Below are 26680 nucleotides of genomic sequence, written 5' to 3' on the forward strand. Positions count from 1 at the left end.
ACTCGTTAACTCTGAACATACATACAACAGCTGCTCTGCAGGATTAGGCTGAATGTGGATTACCATACTGTATATTTGTGAGTTTAAGGCTGTGGCCTTAATGGATGAACGGAAAAAATATTTTTTGGACTCTGTGACCTGTTCTCCTTTGTCGTGTGACTTTGAGGCCAGGAACTACTTCACTGTACTGTTGCTAAACGGAAATACCAAGAGAACAAGAAAGGGCTTTTGACATTGTAGAGGAAAATCTGCTTGCTGTCTCTACCTGAAAGGATTAACAGATTTCACTTTGATGGGGATTATTTTTGTTTCATCAAATTTTCAGCCAAGTCTCCTGAAGGTGTTACTTTTTACGTCAAGCTCATAAAATATTGGTTTGAGTCGAAGTAGATTTACTGACCGAAGGCTAGACATTAATACCACTGAACATAAAAGTCACAAACTCTTTTTAGGCTCATGTTGAATGGCACGATGAAGCCATAACACTTCCCCATGAGTTTTTTTTTTAGGGAAAACTACAAGGAACATTGTGAATTGTCACAATCACGATTGTCATGATTATGGACAGATTTTAAAAAAATACTTAAACATTTGATGGGTAAATATAATGTGTTCTGTACATCTCAAGCCATGTTAGAGCAGTTTATGTATTTTTGTTGGTTTGGAGAAATCTTTGAATTTTGACTGTACTCTGTACAAGCTGCTCTGGTGTTCTCTGTGTTTAGCTGTTTACATGGTTTGAGGCAAATACGTCAAGTATTTTCAGTGACTGTTTATGTATCAGAAATTTGTGTTGATATTGCTGGTATTTGTACATTTTGGGTGATATGTATTTGATAACTTGGATAGATTATACATTGACTATGAAGTGTACTCCCTTGTTTGGGAACTAAGTGTTTTGAACATAATATTGATGACCTTGCAATGTTTTTATTATTGGGCATATTCAATCAAATGAATGCCATACATCAGCCAAACATTATATTAAATATTTTATTAGAAAGGTACTTGTAGCTAGCTGCCTTGACAAAACAAAATTCCACCATATTCAAAAATGAATACCCAAGACATTATTTCTATATTTTCATTTTACCATGCTTTAAAGCACATGCCATATAACTCTTAAATTTTAAAAAAACGGTGGGGGGTAATTGTGTAGAATGTAATTAATTACAGATCTTGCCAGCCTGTGAGAAATCTAATAACTGCTCTGAAAAACTCCCATGACACATATTTTCTACGATGTGCATTATTTTGACACGGACCAGTTAAATGGATAGTGCATGCCATCTACAGTACATTAACCCTAGATGACATTAGCTCACTTTCTTGCATAGTTAATTATATATGTATTTATGTATCATTCCAAACTGCATCTTGATACCCACCCAGCGTAGAATTAATTTTGCTTGGTTCGACTGACCGAGGAATCTCTCTGTACAACTCAACTAATCAAACAGTGTTTATGAAGAGTAACAGTGCCCTCTGCTGTGCAGAAATGTTCCTGCACTTCAGTATGCCATTTTCATGGTTTCACAGTTGTCACAGAGGCAAGAGGTAAAAGACTTGGGAAATTAAGTAGTCCATGCCTTAGTCAGTATGAGACATTTGATTCAGCCTTACTTAGTGGAAGAGTGAATGCCTTAGAATCGAAGTCAACAGCTCTAGTGAATGTCAATTACAGTGTACAGATGAGGCAGCCAATTCATACCAAAGTGTTCAGTATTACAGTACACGTGTTTTGCCCTGGTGACTTTATTACTTGATTTAACCAACAGTTTCCATTGATTGGTTACAAATGTAGATACTTCATTCCTTTTCATCATTTCATTGCCTTCTCAGTGGCTCCACAAGTAATTAAGTTTTCTGACAACAAAGAAAGACCAGAATGATCCAACACCTGTTAAGACGTGGAATATAACTGGTTTATGTTGTTGATGTGTGGTCCAATTCATGTTTATTATGGGACTGATGTGCATTTATCAACAAATATTTCTGAATGTTTACAGAATATCATTTTGTGGCAGTTTGTGAAGTGTACTGAAATGCAGTTCCAATGCTAAGCATTTCTATCCAGCAGTCTTTCCTTTTTGAAAATAAATGTCACAGTTTTAATGTGATGACTCTGTCTTTAAAGCAACACAATGTTTTTTTCAATCTTAAAATAATGGCTTCAAACTCATTTGTTCTGACATTGCTGGTGCACATGCAATATGGTATTGGTATTGCACTGTGTGATATTGTCGCAGGTAGGAGCATCACCTTTTCCTCAGGGTTTACACCATTAGCACTAGATGGGTGTCCAGTATGATTCCTATACAGTGTTATTTTAAATATAGAGCTATAGCATGTGCTGTAAATGAAGCATTGCTTGGGTTTATCATGCTGAATCAGTGTCTCTAGCATTCACTGATGCTATTCCAATTTAATGAAAGTTGAGTTCTGTATATATTTAATTCATATTTCATTAACTCTTTCATAGTTCAGGTCACAGACATATAATATAGAGGCCAAAATAGTTGAAGTCTATCCAGCTGTGTGATGATCCCAAAACCACTGTATACTGTATGTAACTGGTCAACTATGGAACACATTAACCTCCAACACCCCCCGAAGTCAGAAGAGACTCCTTGAATGCAATTAGTCAATAACACTGTGCAGCTTTCCATTTAATTGCACGTTCAGCGCAAAGAAGCAACAATAACAAATGTTCATGATGAGGTATGGAGGTTGACGTTCAAGCTGGGCCCTGTACCTATTGATATGCACACTAAAACGCTGGGGTACTGTAGGTGCTAATTGCATAAAGCTGAATTGAACATAGAGTTAAATGTGTATGTATTTGAGAAGGATACCTTGTCAAGACATCAGCATCCCTGATAAATATACATTTACTGTCTGAGGCAAGCTCAACATTTTAGAAAAAAGAAAAGAAATACTGTTAAATTAATTTTCCACACTGATTTCGGGAAGCAGATAAAAGAGGATAGACTCATGGGACATGTACTATTACGCTGGGTTACATAGGGTTCACTAGTATTCAGTATTGAGTACAACATGACTTTTATATCTTATGCTCCAATGATGGATTTGCATGCCTCTGCAGGAGTCACTAATGGAGTCATCCAGCTCATACAGTATGTTTGCATGTTGCAGCGCCATTGTACATCTCAATGTGTGTGTATGTGTGTGTGGGGGGGTGTCAGTAGAAAGAGAGCTAAAGGGTAAAATGGAAGAACGACATGTGATGATACACACCCATCTTCATGTGACTGAGGAAGAGGAGCGGCCCAGCATTGATCACAAACACTCATTTGTCCTCCTCACAATCTACGGAGACCACAGTGGTAAGCAAGTTTGCCTTCACTCCTGCAATCTTTATTATCATTGTCAGTTTTCTTCTATGGGATATGCTTATATTGTAAATCAAGCTGTAAAGGCAGTTTTGCCTTTTGACTTTTCATTTTGATTCAGTCTATATTTGGTCGTCATACTACCTCAACATACTGTAATTACAGTTTTTCATAACTTCTAAAATATTCCAATTATAACTGAAAAGTAGTATATGTACAGTAGTATGTACTATAGTCAAAGTAAATACCCCATTACTGGAGGCAAATACATGTCACTAGTGATGGTGCTAACTGGTGATGTTGACTTTGTTGATATTTTGTGGTCGTTAGGGAATTTCTCCCTTCACTGTAAAAGCACTTTAGTGGCCTTGATAAACTTGCTAAAGTTGACTAAAAGAATATGAAATATTTTAGAAATTGATGAGTAACAAAATGAGGAAATATCCAACCTTTAAGGACACAAATGTTCTTTGTGAATGAATAATGTATCGTAAATTAGCTGGTTTGATTTGCTTTGAGCTCAGTGGGAAAAAAAAAAAAAAAAAACACCATGCCAATCTCTTGATGAAGGGTATGTGATGATGTGGGGCTATTTTAATTTCATAGGCCAATAGAACTTTGTCAGAATGCATATATCCTGGATCCATGAAATAAGTGGCCTTTTAAAATAAAAATCTGCCTGCCGAATTTAACAAAGGGGTGTAAATACTTATGACCCCTGTATTTTAAGGAAGAAAATGTATTTATTTATCAATTTATGATACATTATTCATTCACAAAGACAACTGGTGTCTTTAAAGGTTGGATATTTACTTATTTTTTTTAGCTAAGGCATTAAGATCAATCTCCAAAAGATGATTTAATATTCCTCTTTTTAGTCTACTTCAGCATGGGTTCAAATACTTACATGTTACGAGCCCAACTGTAAATGTAGTTGTTTTGGAAGGCATGAAAAGATGAGAGTGCACCTATATCTCTGTTGATATAGGTTTCAGAAATCCTGCTGAAGAAGCATAGCCTCAGTGCATTGTCAGGGCTCTGTGGAGGGCCACATCCTGTTGGCTAAATGATTCATGAGAGCACCTCCGAGAATCCATTTCCGTGATGCAACTTGATATGCAGCCTTTTCTGGAATGTTTGTTGAATTGCATGGAAGTGCTTGGGTCTGGTTTCTGAGTCATTAGATTGATTTACATGTTAATTCACTGCAATGGTCTTTCAAATGTTATTATCCAGCATCATGCACACACTCACAGAGGGAAACACCCAGGCTATTTTTAGCTCCCCAGTCTGGATTGAGGAAGATTATATTCTACCCTGAATCCTCCTCCCCCTTCACAAATACTATAATAATCTGTGAGGGTGGATTTCAAATCCCAATAGCATGTGATATTGCTATCAATGGAATGTGGATGAGCATTTATCGCCACAATACCTTCAGCGATTTCATATTTTTAAATATTTAAAATAAATATGTTAGGTGTACAGAATACAGATGTTTTCCTAACAGCTGCAAAAAAAGAAAAAAATATTTATTTAGGCAGAAATATCCCAGGGATACTGCTGTTTAGATTCTTACATTTCATAGGAATTGTTCCCTCAGTAATACCACTAATGACTTTGTACTTTGACTTACTTTATACTATGTCTGTGCATGTTCACGTTCATGTTAAGTAAATACTGCTCCATCTCTCTCATTGATTCCAGATACACTGATACTTGTGTAGCGATAGTAATGTGATAGGAGGATGCAGACAATTCAGACCATCGAAACTCAGCTTCCTGTGCTCAGGGAGAGCTTTGTCACCACTCCCTTCAGGCACACAGACAGGAGGAAGAGCAGCTTAACCAACCTCATCCGGAGACAGCTACAGCAGCAACAACAACAACAACAACAACAACAACTCACATTAAAACAACAGGGTTATCAGCAGACTTCGCAAAAGGAGAAGCATGTCATAGAGCATGCTCGGCTGCGCCGCTCAGCGAGCAGCCCGTCATGCGACTCGACAGAGCGAGCAGATGGGCAAGCGAGGGAGAGGGAGCGTGGGGGGGGAGGGGGAGGAGGGAGGGAGAGGGCGCATGCCAGGCTCTCTGCTGCAGCGTCAGAGGCAGAGGCAGAGGCGGCAGCGGCAGCAGCGTCACAGCAGCTCCAGTCAACACCAGAGCGAGCAAGCGCGAGCGAGGGGAGAGGATTAGAGCGAGGCATCGGGAGCAGCGCGGCACAGATTCCGCTCCCACAGCATCCTCGGCCACCGCTTAAGCCAGAGCTGCACCCGCTTCCCCAGCATGGCCTGATCGCAAAGGGAGTCTGGCTGCTGAAAAACATGGGAAACCAGGAGGCCAAGCAGAGGAAGGCAGTCACCACAGGGGCAGAGGGGACAGGCAACGGGGTCAGGGTTGAGGATGGGGAGCAGGATGGATCCAGGAAGGGAGGCTTCCACAGCAAGAAGTCGCAGAGCAAATCCAGTAAGCTGGGAGAGTCCGCCAAGAAGAAACCCAAAGCGGAGTCCACCAAGACCTCAGTCTTCTCCAACATCAAGAAAGGTCTGTCACGGGCGAAAGGGGCTTCCAGGGAGAACATCCTGGATGGTGGAACCTCCCAGGCATCTCTTCTCGACGGCTCGGGGATTAAAGCTGCTGACGCTAGTCTCTCTGGTGATGAGCTGGGGGCGCTGACTGACAGTGACCCTGAGCATGAGCATGGACAGCCAACGCCGGGCAGCAGGCGGTCAACTGTGGAGGGTGAGGAGGGCAGGACATCGGGGTCAGGATCTGACACGGACATATACAGCTTCCACTCGGCCACTGACCATCAGGACCTCCTTGCGGACATACAGCTGGCCATACGTGAACACCATGGCGACAGCATCCCTGACGACCTGCTTAAGGACGCGGACAAGAGCACTGCAAACTTGCCCCGAGCCCCCACAATCCCAGACGCCCTTTGCGACCTTCCCCTTGATTCGGAGCCAGGAGGTGAAGAGGGTCTGGCAGAGGCGGGCGAGGCCAAGGTGGAGTGGAAGAGAAGTGACACTGAAACAGAATTACATGCGAGTGAGGGCACTGCCGCTCGGGAGTCAGAGGAGCCGGATCAGCTCAGAGAAAGCGGCCCGGTGTCTGTATCCGAAGTTCCCCAGCTGACCATCACCAAGACACTCAGCACTCACAGTTTCCCCGACACCAACACAACCACCACCACCACCAACACAACAACTAACACATCCTACGAGAGCGCCGATGAGCCGCCAGACGAGGAAGCAGGAGGCTTCGCCGCTTCCCTTCAGGAGGGCCTGGACCGTCACCATGATCTCTCCGTGGTCTTACCTGTTGGGCTGGAGTCTGTTTTGGAATTGCCTGACCCCAGAGTGAAGGTAACTAGAGTCTCAACCGGCTCACCTAAGAGTATGAGCAGCTTGGATCTAAACGTGTTGAAAGACGAGAGTGAGGAGGACGGTGTGAGCGCTGAGGAACTGGGGTTCCTGTCTCCACAGCGGAGGACCAGCAGCAGCATCACCTTCACCCAATGGGCCTCCGAGAGTCCGCAGGGATCTCGAGCTCGCCGTGCCTCCCCTGCCAGCCCCATCGTCAAGCCTTACCCCACCATCCATCCAGCGTACGTGAAGACTACCACCAGGCAGCTGACCTCGCCCACGCACTCTCCAGTGGGTTCCCCTGTACCGAGCCCTCAAGTCCACCGCAGGGACTGCTCCAGCTCCAGCTCTGGCCTGGGGCCCGGGAGCTCCAGAGCGGAAAGATGGAGGGCCCAGAGGCAGAGGTCCAGCAGCATCGCTGGCCCCATCAGCTACCCATCAGACTGGGCTGGTCGGCTTGCGGGTCTGCGGTCTGGATCAGAGGATGGGCCTGACCCGTCGCAGGACAAGGGCCCGGAACAGAAGCTCGGCCCCAGGCGTACCTCCTCATGTCTGCAGACGTACGGTGGGGGGTTTTCTCTGGACGTCTTTTCTGGTGAGTCTGTAGCCTTTCAGTGAAGTATTGGGTATTTCTATTGGTTATCATCCATCAAAAGAACCCCGTCACTGGTTCATGAGGGTTAGTTAATCGTCTTTTGAAAACACAATGAATTTAATGAAGATCATTAGAAAGAATTAAATGGAATGGCTAATGGTTCTGGAATCACAATGAAACGATTCTAATCTAATCTGCAGAGAGCCACACTAGCCGGCCGCTCACGTGTAGAGTACAGTGACCCTGCCCCAGGTGTTTCTCTCCCTCTCTCTGCTCCACGCCGCCCCTCCCCCCCTCTCCCTCTCTCTGTCTTCTGCTCCTGTGATGAGTGCTGGAATGTCAGGCCACTCGGTGGCCGCCGGCTAAGAGGTCTGGGTTTCTGCATGGCTGCCCCTCTATGCTACGGGAAGCCTCTGCTCAGCACGCACATGCTCATTCTCATGCCTCTGTACGGTAACACACACACACACACACACACACACACACAGAGAGCTTGGTGAGCCAGCCCACACACATGCACAAACCAGACCCTCGCAGGTCACACAGGAGCCTTAAAAGGGGTCACATGAGGACCACAGAGAGACAGGGAAGGGAGGAGGAGGAGGAGGAAGAGGAGGGTGGGAAACAGGGAAAGAGCGACAAGAGGGGGAAATGATCTGCTTTCCTTCTACTGAGATTTTAGATTCTACTGAGATTTGACAATTACTAGTCATAGGTTTACAAAACATTAGCTTACATTTTTAACATTGCAATGCATTTTTGCTCACTTATTGTCTACTAGTTGTACAACTAGCTGGTCAGTGCAGCTATGTATGCACCTACAACAGTAACTTAGTAGACTCTCAATTTCAGAATTCTTCCAAATTCCTGTTATTCTTCTAAACCAGTTAAAAAGGGATATCACTGTTGATGCATTTGTCCAATAACTTTTGTTCTTTAATATCTAAAAATGATTATCGAAGGTACTCGGAGCATGCTAAGAATACAGGACTATATACAGTAGTATTGTAATACTGGTCAAACCTTCCCGCATACAAATCCAAATGGATTACTCTATTGTAACAAAATTAACAGGCAGTGCTGTCACATCCACTATAAAAGCCTGTCATTTTCTTTGACCTCCAAACTTGTACTCCTTTGAATTTCCTCACTCTAACATAATTATGGCTCTGATAAAGTCATCCAGAATGGTAGCGAGAGAGACCATCACAGGCAGATTTTGAAACAGAGGTTAACTTCCACAATACAAGTATTTTTCTAGCATGATGTAACCATAGGCTATCAGTTGCACTAAGATGACTGTTGTTAGCAACATTATAGATAGCATGTTGTCCACATTATAAACATAGCTGATGGGAATTTTCAACAAGCTCTTGGTCCACTCTTTGGCAAGTTGACCGCAGAGCACAACAGTTGAACTGATCAAACAAATCTGCTGCAGCTCTGGTGAATCTCTTTTATTAGGTCTCATAAATGCCTAATTCCTAAATGTAACACTTTCCAGACGGAAAATAATCCTGTGTGATGAGCTTGTCATGCACAGAATACATTGTATATATAAATGATATTGTTAGTGCAATGTGATAATTTATGTGTCTATAAACTAACAGGGATTTGTGGCAAGCACTCCAACTGACTCACAATGCAAGGACGTAGGTCCAAGACTATTTAATCTATTTTATTTAGCCACTCAAACAAAACTTTGGATCAGTGAAGAATGCTACAACAAAACATCAGTCACATGGTTTCCATTGCTCCCAGGCCAGTCAGAGGAGTGTAAGGTGAACGTAAACACCCACCCACTACAGTCTGGGGCCAGCGGCAGCATTTACAACCCGGGACCGTCAGCTGAGGCTAATCCTAATGCTAACTTGGCCACCTCCACATGCAGAGGAAAAAATAATTGAACTAAGTATCTGGTGGAACTTGTTATTATATTAAAATAAAAAAAGATCTGCAGGAGAATATTAATAGTTTGATATTAAACTACCGTTGCACAATGCAATGATATGAGAAATAAAACATATACGTGGTTTTATTAGTAGGCCTAGGCTATACTGATAAGAATGACATGTTAATATCATGTTCAAAATAAAAATAGGCCTACATTCATCATTTTGGTTGGTTAGTTTCACAACACTGACAATAAAGCAGTGCTTGACAACTTTAGGTGGTGTAATCACGTTGTCTGGGGTCTCTCAACCCTTATTGAGTGGGGTCCCAACTTGTATTGAGTTAAAAATGAGCAAAGTCATGTCCCTAACTCAGACACCAGGTTAGAATGATGACTTGGTGGTCCAGGAGGAAATAACCCATGAATGTCTTGAGGTATGCAGATAACAGTCTGTAGAAATGAAGATAGAAGTAGGCTAGCCTACACAATGGTTGAGACAACTTTGTTGTTTGTGGCTTTCAAAGCTTAACTTAAACAGTCTTCAGTGGCGCGGGGTGTATGTTTCTATGATCGCCTAGTTTGACATGGTCGAAAAAGACTATGGTGGAAGACAAACAAATCGTGTAGCCTAATCTGCATAGGCCACAAGGTCACGGGCTGCAAGCTCTCTTCATGCATGAACCAAACTCGTTGTCTCATTCATCTTACATGGCCTTTATGTACAACAAATAGTATTCAAAGGCAGGCTGAAATGGCTGGGATTTCTCATAAGCAAACCTGAACAAATCACCTCAGTCACGGCTCCGCTTGGTGCTGGACCTAGGCTACCTGCCTGAACCCTACAGACACCTTCTAGCAAGTTTGCCCTGAGATCTGAATATTCCGATTAAAGCTTCAGGTAGGCCTATATGATCTCCTCTCTCCACATCAATCACGTATCCTGGCGGTCTTCAATAAGTAAGCTAGCATAGTCTGCAGAGAGTTAAAGTAGCTAGTCTGTAGTCCAAAAAACATTGAAGCAGAACCATAGTCTGGCAGTGGCACAAAGAGTTAGAGACGTGGATGAAAAGTCGCGCTAGATCCGATTTCTGATGCTAAATATGCTAGTGGTCAAAAATGCCTGCCTGTTAGAGCGAAATATTTCTGCGCCAAATTCATAAAATACTAACATTCGTGTGTTCTTAGGGCTTGAGGAAAGGATGGGTAGCAAACTATACAATTTGCACTCACCTTGTTTTTTTCTTCTCAATTGATTCACCCTTTTCTTCACTTTCCGTGTGCTGCAGGTTAGGCCTAACCAAAGCCATGAGATATCGATGGCTTTGGGCCTAACGTTACCACTGAAAACAGGAAGCATTCCGACCTGGTGTAACCATAGACCTAAAAGAAAGGTTGTAACGTTATACAAACTCCCGTGTTGCCAAACTGGGGGGTAGGCCTTACTGTCGTGTGTTGATTTGTTTAAATGAATCATGCATAAAATAACACAAGTCATTCATCTATAATACTATCACATGGATTTAAGATGACAGTGATACTGCCCCTACGTGAGTAACCGACGTTTTGTCGCTGGCCTAATCATAGCCATGGACATCACTGTAGGCCACTATCATCACATGAAGATAGCCTACCATCAAAATTATTGTAGGTTTGGCTATAGGCCTATCTTTTCGTTTGTTAGTAGTTTATTTAGTCTGACAATCTGTCATTCTATGTATATTAGCATACATCACTCAGACATAAGAAATCTTTCATTTGCAGAAGTCAGACATTGACAGGGTCTCTGGGTCTGGTCAGTGGTCAGAAATGTTAATCTGTCAGATTATCAGAGTTTTATATTAATCCCAGTCCATGGCTTGTCTCATAATACATTTTCTTGGCATTATGGCAGCTTTATTTGGCACAGCTGTTTTATTGCTTGTTTATTTCGTAAAGGCTATTACAGTGCCATGTGTTTAGTCCAGCTTGATGTTGCATGGATTTAGAAAAATGAGAAACTGGCATCTGTATTTAGTTAGTTCAATATTGAGGTGTATAATTATTCTATCATACATGCTAATGGATCTTGCCAAATGGTATTTGGCAATTAGCCTCAATAGAACCATTATGTATGAGTATTTAGGCGTGTTCTACCGCCGAATCTGAAGAGAATATTGAGTTTGTGCTCAACTGATAGATGAGTGATTTTTGTTTTATGGCGCTCTGAAACTGCTCACTCATGGTCCTCTCTCCCTGTGGTAATGATGCTGTTATGGATGAATGATTGCATTGGTGCATTAGTCTTCAGTCAACCAGGAGCTTTCACTTCTCTTTGCCCAATCCAGTGGGAGGCATATTCAACAACACCAAACCTCTCAGTATTATTTTCAGTTTTTGCATTGTATCAGGCAGACTCTGATTTTAAAAAGACAGTCCTCTTTAAAAACAAAAAATGACTGGCCTCTCTCTCTCTCCCCCTCTCCCTCTCTCTCTCTGTCCCTCTTTCCCCCTCAGGTCGTACTCTGCTGGATCGTTGTTTGGCTGGGCAAGAGGTGCCACCGGAGGAGGTCGAGACGTTGTGCTCCCGCTTCCTGGCCCTGGGGATCCTCCAGCCTTTCAGCCACTGCTTCAGGGAGCAGCTCCAAGAGGGGGACTTGCCAGATATGATCACCTTCAATGTAAGACTAACTGCACTGTCTTTAGTAGACTAACATGCCACAGAGGATCCAGTTATTTATAGCGTGTCACCAGATGTATCGGTTTCAGCCGGTCTCAATTTATGTGACACAATGATGTACAGTGGTCTCCACCGCCGCTAAGAAAATAGTCTGTGATCCTTATCTGCGCTGCCTATTTTTCTCCTCAGCGTTCTCCAGGGGAGGGGTTTGTTCTTGCCAAGAATGAGCGCATGCATATGTAGCGCTGAATAAAGTCACAGGTTCTCACTTCTCATCACAGTTCATTAAACACCTCCTCACATCCAGCTCCGCTCTCACCAGCATGCAGCATATGATGGCTGTGTGTTCTCCTGTAGCTGCACGGGGTGAGAGAGAGAGAGATAAAGATTGGATGACAGAAAGAAAGAAAGAAAGAAAGAAAAAGAGAAAAAGAAAAAGAAGTGTGTTTGACTAATGTTTAGAGATCTTGTGTCACCTCAAAACCCACTGCAGCACAAGATTTATATTCATCAGATACTGTAAGTAGGGAGTGAGAGGGAGGGGAGATAGATGGATAGATAGAGAGAGAGAGAGAGAGGGAGAGGGAGAGAAAGAGGCGGAAGGAATGCTTGAATGCGTTCGCCTCATCCGGTCCTCAGAGAGCTTGATCGTCACATTATGAAAATGATGCTGAGGGGCACTGCTCTGTTTCTTTCCGAGCGATTTGTAAAAATTAATTAGACTAAATGTTGTGCTGCAAAACATTATGTTGTCAGTCAGTGTTGAAGTTGCCATGGTGACTGGTTATGTTCCAGGGTTGTCATTAAGTAGACCCATTTGAAAATAGCCTGATGAGTGTAGGTCCTTGCCATCAGCCAGATCGAGCTCATTTGTATTTGAATAGATGAGTGTTTATCACGCACGCACGCACGCACGCATGCATGCACGCACACAAACCTGCATAATAAACAAACAGAAAGATATTCATTCTTGCTTCATTTATTCATTCAGACACTGCACAATTACACACACACACACACACACACACACACACGCACGCACACACATCTGCTCTCACAGCTCATCTGCTGACACGGTTACGTAAGAGCTCCACGTGCCCTGCCTCTCTGTGGCTCGTGTCCAGCTCAAGGCGCTCTGTCTCTGGGTAAGCCGAACATGCCAGAGCCTCCCTGCTCCAGCCCTGGGGCGGGGGGGGGGGGGGGGGGGGCAGAGAGCTGCAGCTCATCACAGCACATGACAACAGGGTTTCTCACTGCTCTTTATGGGGGCGGTTGACGGTCGGCTCTCCCCCTTGTGCTGCCCATTTCCCATAGACATACAGGGACACACATACCAGCGCGATGCACGCATGCCCACGCGCTAACATGGACATCATCATCGCTCATGCATACTTGAGCGCTCACACATCGACACACATACAGTAGCCAAGGTGGATATGATCGCTCATGCATGCACACAAGCTCTTGGATACAAGCATGCACATGCTGCACCGCTTTTCCTATGGTCATCTCTCTTTTTTTTGTATCTTTTGCTCTGCCCTTTGAATTGCATCACACACGATAACCCACTCAATTGCTTCTGTATATGGAATGGATTAGATTGAAATGTGATAGTCAGCAATCATGTCCTCCATCCTTCTATGTTGTCCATTGTGAAGGGATGCACTCATCTTGCTTACCCATGCTGCTTATGCATTTAATGAGAAGAGTTTAACTGCCTTTTAGCTTCTGTCTACACAGGCCCAGCATTGATCAGCCTTTTTTTGAAGTATATAACCTTTGTACTTGAAACTGAGTACTGAGTTGAAAGAAATAGAGCGGTTAAAAAAGCATATCTCTCCAGGAAGACCACTTTTATCCTTAAAGGAGAATTGTGTATTATGTTACTAACATTGTCACTTCAGAAGGAGAGCAGTTTCACTTCTGTCGAGTCTTTATTAGCCTCTGTCTCTGTATCCCCCCTCTCTGTGTGTCTCAGCCTGTCTTTATCCCTCCTCCACACACACACACACACACACACACACACACAGCCCACCCTTTTTCACAGCACTGCTACGGGATCATGGTTGTTAACGCGGCTGTTTATTTTTGGAGCCCGCTGATTAGACACACATTTAGTTGAGCACAATGGGGACTATGTGTCATGCGAGCGCCGGGAACAACTAGCCGTCTCTGCTGAGGAGTGACTGCCTCATGTCTGTCTGGCCTGCGGAGATGTCATCACTACGGTGATGTCATGATGTCACTTCTCCTTGCCAGTCCCTTGTCCTCCATTGTTACACAGAACATGCTTTCTTCAGATCAGTAATGTCTTTATTACTTCAGGCCTCATTTCAAGTGAAATCCATGATGTTTACGATAAGATACAGCTAAAGCCTACCTTGCACTGACAGACTTTGAAAAGATTTGGGAAAGATTCTTGAAAGACGGTAGCCGTTTAACGATTGCCCCTCATTCAAGCTTTATTCAAAAGAATCTTTATTTCAAGAATCTTTCCCACATTTGGTCAAAGTCTAGTCAGTGTAAGGTAGGCTTAAATGTGATGCTGTATACGAGATGCACGCCTGTCTTATCTCTCCTCCCTTCTCTCCTCTCTCCTCTCACCTCCGTTCTTTCCTCCTCTCCCCCCCAGGAGGAGCAGCTGTACACCTGGTCTCCCATCAGCCCGCACCTCCAGCAGTGGGAGCAACCCACGCGGGCCACGCTGGGGAGGAGACACACACAGCGCCGCCAGAGCCTCAGAGTGGAGCAGGTGTGTGTGTGTGTGTGTGTGTGTGTGTGTGTGTGTGTGTGTGTGTGTGTGTGTGTGTGTGTGTGTGTGTGTGTGTGTGTGTGTGTGTGTGTGTGTGTGTGTGTGTGTGTGTGTGTGTGTGTGTGTGTGTGTGTGCGCGCGCGCACACGCACTTAAAACAGCACAATGAGCACATGTTTGTATATCAATGCTGACAGGCTGAAAGAACCCTATTCATGTTCTGAAGTTGTGTTTGACAGCATGTGTCTGAGGCTTAGTGTGCTTTGGTGTGAGTGTGTGAATGTGTGAGTGTGTGCGCTCATGCACACTTGTGTGCATATGTATGAGAGAGTGATGGAGAAAGAAAGAGAGAGTGTGTGTATGTGTGTGTGTGTGTGTGTATGCTCTGCATGTACATTAATCAAAAGTGCCCTTGCCTGTGCCAAGTGCTATTATATGATCCCGTGATCCTGTGATAGTCCCTTTTCAAAGGCATCGGTGCAACCCCCCCCCCCCCCCCCCCCCACTGGTCCAACATTCTGTTTATGTTACTGTATATTATGCTACGCTTCTCACATGTGACGGCTTCGGAGCGAGCCATCTGCGGAGCAAATGTGCCTCCCTTTCACACACTTTAAACAATTCTGCCGCCCCTACTTTTAAAGCTCAATGATGAATGAGCCTGTGTATTTTATGAGCTGTTGTAAACAGTCTCATTTATTTCATTTGCGACCGTTTGTTCTTCAAGTTGAAAGTGAACCCAGAGGAAGTTTCTGGCCATGTCTGAAATTCTTGGTAACACTTATTACTAAATGTCTTACACCTGCGAGTGCCGCTTGCAAGCAAGGCATGAACGTATGACTGCTAGCCAGAAAGTTTTCAGACCCTTTCAAGTTTTCCACATTTTGTTTCAAACTCATCTTAAAATGGATTTAATTATTTCTTTCCCTCATCAATCTACACACAATGCTCCAGGTCTCCACAACAAACAGGTGTTTAGAGTGTTTAGTAAATTAATGAAAAATAAAAGACTGAAATAGCCATTGACATCAGTCATTATGAGAATCCATCATTCTCAAATGGAAAAGATTTGAAACAACCAACAGTCTTCCTAGATCTGGCCTCCCAGTCAAACTGAAATTTCTCCAGATCTGTGTCTTGCAGGTCTGTGTCTTACAGGACAGTTCTCTCGACCTTGTTGCTTGGTTTTCACTTTGACATACACAATCACTTGTGAGATCTTATACTGTATAGACAGATGTGTGCCTCTCCTAATTATGTCCAATTAATTCATTTAAGCACAGATGGACTCCAGTGAAGTTGTAGAAGTATCTCAAGGACCGTTGATAGAAGTATGATGCACCAGAGCTCAATTGCAAGTGTCACAACAAAGGGTCTGAATACTTAAGTAAATGTAATATTCCAGTCTTTTATTTTTTATACATTTCATACATTTTCTTTGGAATATTGGAGCATTGTGTGTATTGATGCGAAAAGTCAAATTGATTTAATCCATTTTAAGATGTCTGAAGCATAACAAAATGTGGAAAACTTGAAAGGGTCTGAACACTTTCCGATTGCAATGCATCAATGAGGCATAGATATTGTTCTTGAAGTTATTGAACGAAAACTTGTTCCTCAGTAATGCTTGGTTGTGTTTTCTTGTTCTAATTGAACAAAGAATTAACTCTGAACACTTAACTTTCAAAAGGTATAGCTTGGAAAATATTTGACAATTTTAACATTAACTAAATATTAACTGTCACAATTCGAAAATGGAAAGTTATGTCTTCATGTAGTAATTTCAATGTGACATTGGTTGCTTTTGGGACATGGTTGTGTCTGCCAACAGAGGGCAGCACTTGATCAGGATTCTGGTCAGCTTGGACTTGATCATGCAAAAGAGCTTGAAGACATATTTCTCTAGAGAGTCACCCTACTATTCAATACTCTTATTAATCATTTAGTTTATTTCATTTCATTAATTAGGCAAGTGCCTACACAGTGTTTATATCTGATCAATAGTCAATTACTGTAGGATTCCACGTAGGCTTAGACATTTAAAATGGAAGCACCCATGAACCCATGGAGACTTAAACCTAAACACACACACACACACACACACAGACACATACATACAGTACACACACACACACACATACACAAAAATACATTCCCAGATGTAAACAAGTAGAATTTTATTGTCATTGTCATCAGGTAGCAAACTCATCAGACCCAGCAGTGGCACCGGCAGTGACAGAAAATTACCCTCTTAACGTCATTCTTAAGGCGTTACATGGGCTCAAAGTGAACACAGACCTCATAGCAAGCAGCCTAACTGTATCCAGACCTTTGTCTGATGTGCCTGTGTGTGCTTGCATAAATGTGTGTCAGGATTGTGTGTATGTATGCACACATATTGTGTGCCTCTGGACCCACATGTGCATGCACACAAAATGTGTGTTCATATGTGTGCCTGTCTAACCACATCTGCGGACGTATGTGTGTGCGTGTGTTTATGCATGTCTGTCTAACTGTTAGCACGGCGTGTCTCTCTCTCTCTCTGTGTGTGTGTGTGTGTTCACATGTGTGTCTGTTCAGCCACATGCGTGAACATATATGTGAGTACAGTACGTGTGTGTGTGTACTTGTGTATATGTGTGTGTATACTTGTATGTCTAGCCATATGTACATTTGTGTGTGTGTGTGTGTGTGTGTGTGTTGAACTCCTGGCTCTGGCCCGCTCTGCCTGTTTGCTTTTGAAGCCGTTTGAAGCTTTAATCGCGCGGGCCCATGCTCTCCACGAGACGCTCTGGCTCGGCTTTATGGAGCCCGGGGAGCCAGCGAGCGAGCGCGAGTCTAGACTTTTGGACTTCCGTGACCCTGTCTCATCTGGGTGTGCAACCCAATCGTTCCTCTGTTGTGTTTTTCCGCCTTTCTCTCGGGGATGTGGCGAGTTGCCTTAATTTGGTTTGTCTTCATTCCCCCCTTCGTCCGGGAAACGGTGGTGGATTTCCCGATCAGGCAAAGTGTTTTTATTTGCTTGTGGGTCACCACATGCGTGCCTCGTTCCTGTTGGGGGAAAATGAGTCCCCCTTTCTCACTAAAGTATTAGTCTGCTTCCTTGGGGAAGGGCTCCATCCTCTTTCAGCTGGGTTTCTATTAAACATGACTGTCTGGCAATCTACTGCCTCGTGGTGGCTTCACAGCAAATCTTGTTGAAATGTTTTTGCAATTGGCTGCTCTCTGCTGTGAAAGCCTCACTGAGATCCTGATATTCATCTTTTTTTTTTCTTCCCCTTCCCCGTTTTTTTTTTTCCGTCAACAGGAGGAGGGCGCGTCGGGAGCTGGAAGTGTCCAAGGTGGAGATTCCGGCATGATCCAGCAGCTCGAGCGGACGATACGGGAGCTGCACGATAAGATTTCCGACTTGGAGAAGCAACAGGTGTCGCTGGAGAGGGGGATTTGCAGCCAGGAGGGGGAGGAGGGAGGCGAGGATGTTACGGACTCGAGTGCGAATGACTCACAGAAGCCGGGCAGCCCGGCGGGGAGCAGCCAGCAGGCCAAGTCCAGCCAGACCTCACCCGTGGAGGGGGCCTTCCCATTCCCAGTGCCTTCATCAGACAGGACTGCGCCTCCCACTCAGCCAGGGTTCACCTGCACCTGTCAGACCTTACAGCAGCCCCCTCCTCCTCCTCCTCCTCCTCCTCCACCTCCTCTGCTTGGCACAGATCCCTCTCTCTCTCTACCTCCACCATCGTCTCTATCAGGACTCACCGCCGGGCCCCCTGCTCCTCCTCCTCCTCCACCACCCCCTCCACCACCTCCTCTACCGGGAGCTGCAGCCGGTCCCCCTCCACCTCCCCCGCCCCCTCCACCACCCCCTCTCCCTGGACAAGCAGCGTGTCCTCCTCCCCCACCCCCTCCGCCTCTCCCGGGAGCAGGCCCTCCAGGACTTCCTCCGCCACCACCTCCCCTCCCTGGCATGGGCCCTCCTCCTCCTCCACCTCCGCCTCCCCCTCCTGGTATGGGGGGACCCCCGCCACCCCCCCCTCCACCAGGCATGGGTCCACCACCACCGCCTCCAGGCCCTGGCTGCCCGCCCCCTCCGCTCCCCCCAGGAGGCTTTGCCATGGCCCTGGCCCAGGAGGCCGCCCCCCTGAAGGCTGTCATCGAGCCTCCCAAGCCCATGAAGCCGCTCTACTGGACCAGGATCCAGCTCCATGCTAAAAAGTAATTACACGACTCATTGCTTAGCTCTGGTGTGTGTGTGAATATAGACTTTTTGAGTGTGTGTGTGTGTGCTTCTGTGTGTCCGTGACTGTGTATGCGGGGGCGAGATGGGGAGTGTGTTTGTGTATGTGTGTTTATTTTTCCTTCTCTTTGTGAGTGTTTCTGTCATATTGAGATTGATTCATGTCTGGAGTAGGCTTTTCTCACTGTATGTCTGACTGGAGTCAGCACTATTAAGTTCAAGTCACCCTAGCAAACACTATGAATGTGTATTGCTATATGAGTGAGTTGCCTGTGTGTGTGTGTGTGTGTGTGTGTGTGTGTGTGTGTGTGTGTGTGTGTGTGTGTGTGAGTGTTTGTGTGTGTGTGTGTGTTTGAATGTGCCTGCCTGCAAATGTTTGTCTATGTCTCCATGATCTATGATACATAAGCATTTGTTTATTTGGCAGAATCTCCCATCCAAAGTGAATGAGATGTGTGGGAGCACTGGGTTCACATTATGTCAATTTCTCCACTAAGCCCAGAGAAGCCAGCAAACCCCATCACTCACGCTGCACAGCGCCACGCTCTAAATCAAGCCATCCGCTGGGTAAATAGTGGGGTATAAACGGCAATATAAATACAAATTTCTAATAACAGATCACCAAATATGTCCACCGTGCACAGAGCCTCAGTTTGTATGCTGAGCTCCAATAAACACGCTAATAAGTAAATTACCCAGCCAGAGGCCCCGGAGGCTTAGAGGTGCCACGGATTTGCTGTAGCTGATAAGGATCAGTGGTCGTCGGCCCTAGCTGAGGGCTCCTGAGCTGCGGAGGAAGGCTGACTGAATCACAGTGTAAAATGAGGGGAAGATGTCGGGCGCGGTGTGGTCAACCACTCGCAGAGTGGGAACAGATGCTTGTGGACTCAGCCTTTCACTGCGAGGAGCTGCGCATTAAGAGAGCGCTCTTGTGTTCGATCCGAAGAACGCTGCAGAAAACAGCGGTGGGCTTTTTTTAATAAGTGAGTTTGGCTTAGCCGATAATGACTTTTTTTCCTCAAAAAAAAAGTCACAGCGTTTGCAATTTTGTGCTAATCGGTGCAATATACTCCAGCACAGCACTGGAATGACTTTGCTCATACTGTGGTTCTATATTCCTGAGTCCCCTCAATACTTTGTGTATAGTAAATTGAATAGCCTTGTTGGCAATTCCTTATCCTATACATTTTAGTCACTGCAGAAGTCCATGTTATGTCATCACAAAACTCTGTATCCTACCAAAAGATTAGGCCTTGATTTCGAAATATATAAATGATCGGTGGTCCTCAAAACTAAGTGCGTTAAAACAAGGCCGGCTTATGGTTTAAACATAACCACACAACCTAATATCACAATAGCAATGACAGTGTCTGTCAACTGATGAGTTTGACGACCACATACAGGATGACTCATGCCTAGAAGTGATGAAGCCTCTGAAAATAAATATTCTCTTTTCTGTTTGCATCTTTAGGGACGCGAATGGAGCTCTTGTGTGGGAGAAGATTGAAGAGCCATCTGTGGACTTTGATGAGTTTGTCGAACTTTTCTCTAAGAGTGCCATGAAGGAAAAGAAGAAGCCCATATCAGATACCATCACCAAGTCCAAGGCTAAACAGGTAAAAGCCTCCAATTCCTCTGTCCCAAAAGACTACTCTGACACAGGCTGGATTGTGGAAAACAAAGACGACCACAACATGAGCGTGTACCCTCCAGGGGATGTTTCCCATCATATTTTCATCTTACTCACATTGCTGTTCGTGACAACAAAGTGAATATCGCTGTCCGTCTGCGTCTGGTGGTGGTGAGACACTTTCATAAAAGTTCCGCCGCTCATTTTCAAAGTCTTTTCGCCGAGTGCCGCGTCGCTGATCTCTGGCTCACTAGCACGCCGATGTGTGATTCACTCATTTCGACACCATCGGCGTCCCAGCCATCAAGCGAGGCGGCGGGCCGCAGCCGCGGCAGCTTTGAAGGTGCCGATCAGCACTCCGGCGCCCCGGGGAGCATGGCGATGGCGAGCGGGGAGAGGGGGGGGGCGTGGGGGGGTGAGCAGGGGGAGCACGCTGGGGAGACGGGCTCTTAACGATGTGGTAGATGCTGCTGCAGATTGGGTCGGGGGCACAGAGGGTCGGTTCCCTTTCTTGTTGTCGGGGGGGAGAGCGGCTGCGGTGTGCGGGGTGGTGGATCTCCTGCTGAGAGGTGGCTTGGGGTCCGGATGAATGGGATTGGGGGGGGGGGTACGTTGGTAAAGGGGTGGTGGGGGTATGGGGAGGGGGGTTGGGGGGGTTGGGTGGCGAGGTCGGGCGCCAAGTGGCTTCCATGTGCAGCGAAAACACAAGAGAGCACAGAGGCACGATTATGTGGCCGTGTTTTCTGTTTTTCCCTCCGCTGCTGCCGCAAGCGCAATGAGGCGCGAAGCCCCAGCGACTGGTGTGCGGCGTGCTAATGGCGGTTACGAGCGGGGACGATGAGTCGGCGCGGCGGGGACGTGATTCACAGCGTGCCGCTTTTTCTTCCCTTTTTGTTTGTTGCTTTTTATATCCGCGTTCCCTCGTGACTTTTTTCTCGTGTCGTTTTTCTTGTCTTTTTTTTTTTTGTCTTACTGGCACGGCCCACGTCTCTCTCTCTCTCTCTCTTTCTCTCTCTCTCTCTCTCTCTCTCTCTTTCTCACCCTTGTCTTTCTCACTCGCCCGCTTTCTCTCGCGCGCCGGCTCAGACAGGAGGAGGGGAGTGATGTCACTTTGCGTCTGAGTCTCGCCGTTGAGCATCTCTATGTCCCTGTTTTTCGCCCGCTTGCGGTCGCTCTGATCAGAGCAGGCACGGGACAGATCTGTGTCGACTTTAGCCTTCAACTCGCGCCGCCGCCTCGCGCGCAAGCGTGTGCCGTACAGCGCCGTGTTTTTTCGGCGTCTTTTGAACACACACTTCTGGCTTGTTTCAGCAACACAGCTGAGCACTCCCCTCATACCTCATAACCGAGACACAAACAGCCAGATGCTGCGAAAAGCAAACGGCATCTGCTGCGAGTTCCGGACAGTTCCGTGTCTGCGTTATGTAATTTCTCCACAGTATTTCACAACTGCATTGCAAACGGGGGGAGAGTAAGAGCACTGGCATGCCTTGCCTTTTGCGCCCCCAAAACAGTGCGCATTCAGCTCCTGACCCCCATAAGGACTGAGTAAGCGAAACGCACTGGTAATGTGGAGTTTGGTTGTAGTTAGTGGTCGGCGTGTAAAACACTCCCCCCAGACGGAGGCGTATGGAGGCAATGACTCCCTCTCTTTCGGTGCCAGCGGCTTTCGGATAAACACCTAATTATAGAGAGAGGGGAGCGCAATGCATCACATGGACTTAAGTGCGGCCGTGCTTTGAATGCATGCCTGCACTTCCCATGCAAACCACATTATCAGGGTCTAACTGGGGGGATTTTAAACCCCCTTTTTTATTGAGCATTAATGCGCTGTTTTTGTAAATATGTTCCGATCACTCTCAGATCTCGGAGCAACTTTGAACCACCTTCTCCACACAAAGTTGCCTGATTTGGGGAGGATATCAACAAAAAGCGACCCTTCACGTCAGCTTAATTCAACGGGACAGATTTATCATTTGCATAATGTTTGCGGTGACTCCTTGGCAGGGTCGTGTGGTACAGAACATTTTTATGTGAGCGCCGAACATGAGAGAGAGAGAGAGTGGAGGCCAGTCTTTTCTTCCCACATGAGGGCGAACACATTCCCTTACCCCCCGGAGGAAAAGAAAACAACCTTTTGCCTTTATTATTATCAGACTGGATGAAATGCTATGCGATAATGATGCAGTTTGTCTGGAAATGAAATCTGTCAATCACAGCTGTCTTCTTCAATTGCTGTCACTGATTTCTTCCCTTCTCCTTCTCCACTCTCTCACCTTATTTTCTTCTACCTCCTTTCTTCTTGTCTCTCTCTCTCTTTCTTTCTTTCTTTCTTTCTTTCTTCCTTTCTTTTGTTCTGTCTGTATGCCATTCTGTATGTCTATCTATCATATATTTTCCTCTCTCTCTGGCCACTCTTCAGGTTGTGAAAATCCTGAGTAACAAGCGTTCCCAGGCAGTCGGGATCCTGATGTCCAGTTTGCACCTGGATATGAAGGACATTCAAAATGGTGAGTTTGTGCACACCACACTCAGATATGCGGGGGTTTTTTTTTCAGATATACACAGGAGCGGTGTTACACAGCGGCATATCAACAACCAAGCCTTTTAAACATGAAAAACAAAGCGACAAACAAAGCAACCTTTGCGGGCAAAAAAAAAAAAAAGAGACCAACAGAGCAGCTTTGGAGAGCATTTTACTTGGGTTATCTAATTCTTCACTCATTCCTTTTCGTTGCTGTGGCCGTATATGATCCGGTCAGCAATATAGCCAGACAAACTACAGACCCTTGATGCGGGCACCCACAAATAACCAACAAATCCTTCAGTCAGGCCTCTTCATTGCTGTTTCTGTTTAACTTGAGTTCACGAGGTACGTTCTCACTGTGGCTTGGGCTCATCTGGTGTCCAGAGAGCTTTTTTGGAGTTACAAGAACACATTAACAACTCAAACAACTTTCTGATAACCACCTGCCTTAAAGAGACTCCGTGCGCTGATCAGCCTCCGAGCATGCTGGAGATGTTTACTTGTATGTGTCAGTTTCAGCCACACCGCAGGGAAACACAAAGGGCAGTTCTCCAGAGCCCTCCTGTCTTATGTGGCGGCGAGGGGTTCTGAAGTGGCTGCAGTGCAGTACATGGCCTATGCTGTTTGTTGTTCTGCATTGTGGTCTTTGCTCAACTGAGCTGTCTGCGAGGGGAGCTGCTGCATTGTGTTGGGTTGCGTGGCGACTTAATGTGTTGTGTTGTGTGTACTATGTTGTTGCGTTGCATGGTGACATGGTCTACTGTGCTGTGCTGTTTTGTGTTACGTTGTTGTGTTGCATAGTGACATGCTGTGCTTTGCTTTGCTTTGCTCTGTTGTTGTGTTGTGTTGTGTTGTGTTGTGTTGTGTTGTGTTGTGCTGTGCTGTGCTGTGCTGTGCTGTGCTGTGTTGTGTTGTGTTGTGTTGTGCTGTGCTGTGCTGTGCTGTGCTGTGCTGTGTTGTGTTGTGTTGTGTTGTGTTGTGTTGTGTTGTGTTGTGTTGTGTTGTGTTGTGTTGTGTTGTGTTGTGTTGTGTTGTGTTGTGTTGTGTTGTGCTGTGCTGTGTTGTGTTGTGTTGTGTTGTGTTGTGTTGTGTTGTGCTGTGCTGTGTTGTGTAGAGAGTAGTAAAGGGGCCGTGGTGGCCCCTGCGTGTTCTCCATCATCGGGCAGCATGTGGAGCTCTCACACAGAACCTCTGTGTGTGAAACGAGGTGATGACAGGACTTTTACGACGGCCTGCGGCCAAGAGACCCCTCTCCTCCCCCCTCCTCCTCCTATGTCTCCACGCTCTCGTCTCCTGTCCTCCTCCATCCTGCTCTCCTCCACTGTTCACCACTGACTGGACTCCTCCACTCCTGACCTTCACTTATCCATCCATCCTGTCTTTTCATCTCGCGTTCCTTTTTCCTCTTTATGTCAGTTTTATGCACTGGCTTCTCAGTTTGTATTCCCAGTCATTCAGTATCGGGACTGAAAGACTTCCTACTGGTAGATCATTCACTCTGTGTTTGTGTGTGTGTGTGTGTCTGTGTGTGTGTGCGCATGTGTTTGTGTATGCATGAGTGTGTGTGTGTGTGTGTGTGTGTGTGTGTGTGTGTGTGTGTGTGTGTGTGTGTGTGGCTAAGCATGAGTGTGTGTGTGTGTGTGTGTGTACGTATTCCAATCACCACTGTCTCCATCCTGACGGCTACGGGAGATCACAGAGGGAGTGGGCCTGGATGAGCAACAGCCCAAATGTTCAGCAGACGTCCTTCTCCCATAAATCATCATGTACACATCGGTCCCCACGCTCTACTTCTCAACCCTCTATCCTCCAGTTCTCATGTGTGAGCATATGTGGAGTCTCGCGTCTGTGTGTGTGTGCGCATACAGTATATGTGCATCACGTGGAGTGCGAACGTTTAGTAAGTGTGTGTATGCAAACATAACACGAGCGCTCAAGATAGTATTAAAACGCCTTTTAAAAGCAACACTAAAGCACTTTTCCTCTGTCGCACACACGCTATTTGTTTATCCAGCAAATAACAGAAAAGGTAGAATATGTAGCATAATTTTATGAAAGTATGATGTATTGCGACATCGAAGCAAGTCAAATTTGTAGTTTAGAGTTGATGAACCGCTGAAATGATTTATGAAACATTATCTTAAGGTACGAAAAACTCTTTAGTGTTGCTTTAAGAAAAATCATTCCATCCTCCAGTTCTCATGTGTGCGCATATATCGAGGACTGAGAACCAAAGGGGCGTAAGTGACATTTCACCAACTTTACAGGAGAGCCAACACAACTCTAACTGCTTCTATATGTTCACAGTTAAAGACCTTTGGTTTTTGTTCAATAACGTTATATTTATAAATATTTCACTTCTATAATTTGTCAGCTAGAAAGAGCTCATCAAGACCTTTCAGGTGATATATATAACTCAATTTTGACCAAAATGTCACTTACGCCCCTTTTGTTCTCAGCCCTCGATATGTGGAGTCTCGCGTCTGTGTGTGTGCGCATCACGTGGGGTGCGAACGTTTAGTAAGTGTGTGCATGCGAACATAATACGAGCGCTCAAGATAGTATTAAAACGCCCCTTAAGAAAATCATTCCATCAACATGAGAGATCTTAGGTTTAGCCTATTCCCCCCTAACCTCATCTGTATATGAAGCAATCAGCAATGGGGAAGCCAACGAGACGTCCTATCTTTGCTCTCTGGGGGTTTATTATTCTGGCTCTTAATTTCTCTGTGCTTGTTTGAAAGTACAGAAGGGCAGCACTAATACAGTGGCATTGAGTTAAGGGCCAGGAGGCCGTCCAGGGGAGAAGGTCAGCAACAGGTTTGAGTTAGGAAGGTAACTCGTCGGGCCTCCCCTCTCTGTCTCTGTCTGTCTCGCCCCCTCCTCTGCTGTCTCTCTCTCTCTCTCTGGGCTGTTTAAAGTGGAAACACAGGGGAGGTAATTAGAACACATCCTCTGTGTGTTATCATCTCCTGATTGCGGCTCTCGCCATTCCTCACCGGCGTGTCTAAACATTCGTTATGAGATCCATGTTTGGCTCACACTCGCGGAGACGAATGCTCCTCTGCTTGCCCTCGCTCGCTCGCTCGCTTGCCCGTTCGTCCGCCGCGCCGAGAAGGAAATTAAGCCATCCCTTCACTTCACTTCACATGCTTTAAATATTAGTCTTTTCTTTCATCATGCCCTGCTATTCATTCTTGTGATTATAAGGTAAAGGTATGCAGGGCAAAGTTTATGGGTAGGATGTGCGGAATATATTATTATATATTTATTACTATTATTATTATTATTATTAGATTATTATAAGTATTATATAAGTATATATAATAAGTATTATAAGAATAAGTATTATTACAAGTTTAAAGATGCACTATGTCCAAATTAAACAAATACAATTTTAAGCCTTTGCTTTGGGTGTTTGATTTGTTTTTGAAACTTGAAGTATTTTCAAAGAATTTTCGGGCAATTAGCGAGACCTTAAGTGGCAGTGTGGCGCAAAAAAACGAGAAGGCATTGATTTATCGATCCCCTAATTTGAGATGATTTACATCGGGGGAAAAAGGCCGCGGAGCCCATTTGAGTTTTTTTGTTTTCCTCTTGTTCTTTTTCCAGCACAAGTATATTATTTATGGCTGTTTGCTTCGCGCAGACTCTCGCTCTGGATT

General features: G+C 45.3%; 1 protein-coding gene across 1 annotated transcript in view; it reads left to right on the top strand.

Annotated features, from left to right (window-relative positions):
* The first annotated feature begins 5101 nt into the window (after window positions 1-5101).
* The window catches only part of fmn2a (formin 2a), a 47199-nt gene continuing 25620 nt past the window's right edge, over window positions 5102-26680 (top strand). Inside the window, exons 1-9 of the mRNA XM_062520376.1 lie at window positions 5102-5383; window positions 5618-7322; window positions 10750-10860; window positions 11710-11873; window positions 14505-14624; window positions 17932-18268; window positions 18665-18836; window positions 20330-20474; window positions 22911-22998. Coding sequence (XP_062376360.1) covers window positions 5102-5383; window positions 5618-7322; window positions 10750-10860; window positions 11710-11873; window positions 14505-14624; window positions 17932-18268; window positions 18665-18836; window positions 20330-20474; window positions 22911-22998 — 3124 coding nt within the window. The remainder of the gene's footprint in view (window positions 5384-5617; window positions 7323-10749; window positions 10861-11709; window positions 11874-14504; window positions 14625-17931; window positions 18269-18664; window positions 18837-20329; window positions 20475-22910; window positions 22999-26680) is intronic.

The sequence above is a fragment of the Sardina pilchardus genome, chromosome 18 (genome assembly GCF_963854185.1).
Source record: "Sardina pilchardus chromosome 18, fSarPil1.1, whole genome shotgun sequence".
NCBI classification, from domain to species: domain Eukaryota; kingdom Metazoa; phylum Chordata; class Actinopteri; order Clupeiformes; family Clupeidae; genus Sardina; species Sardina pilchardus.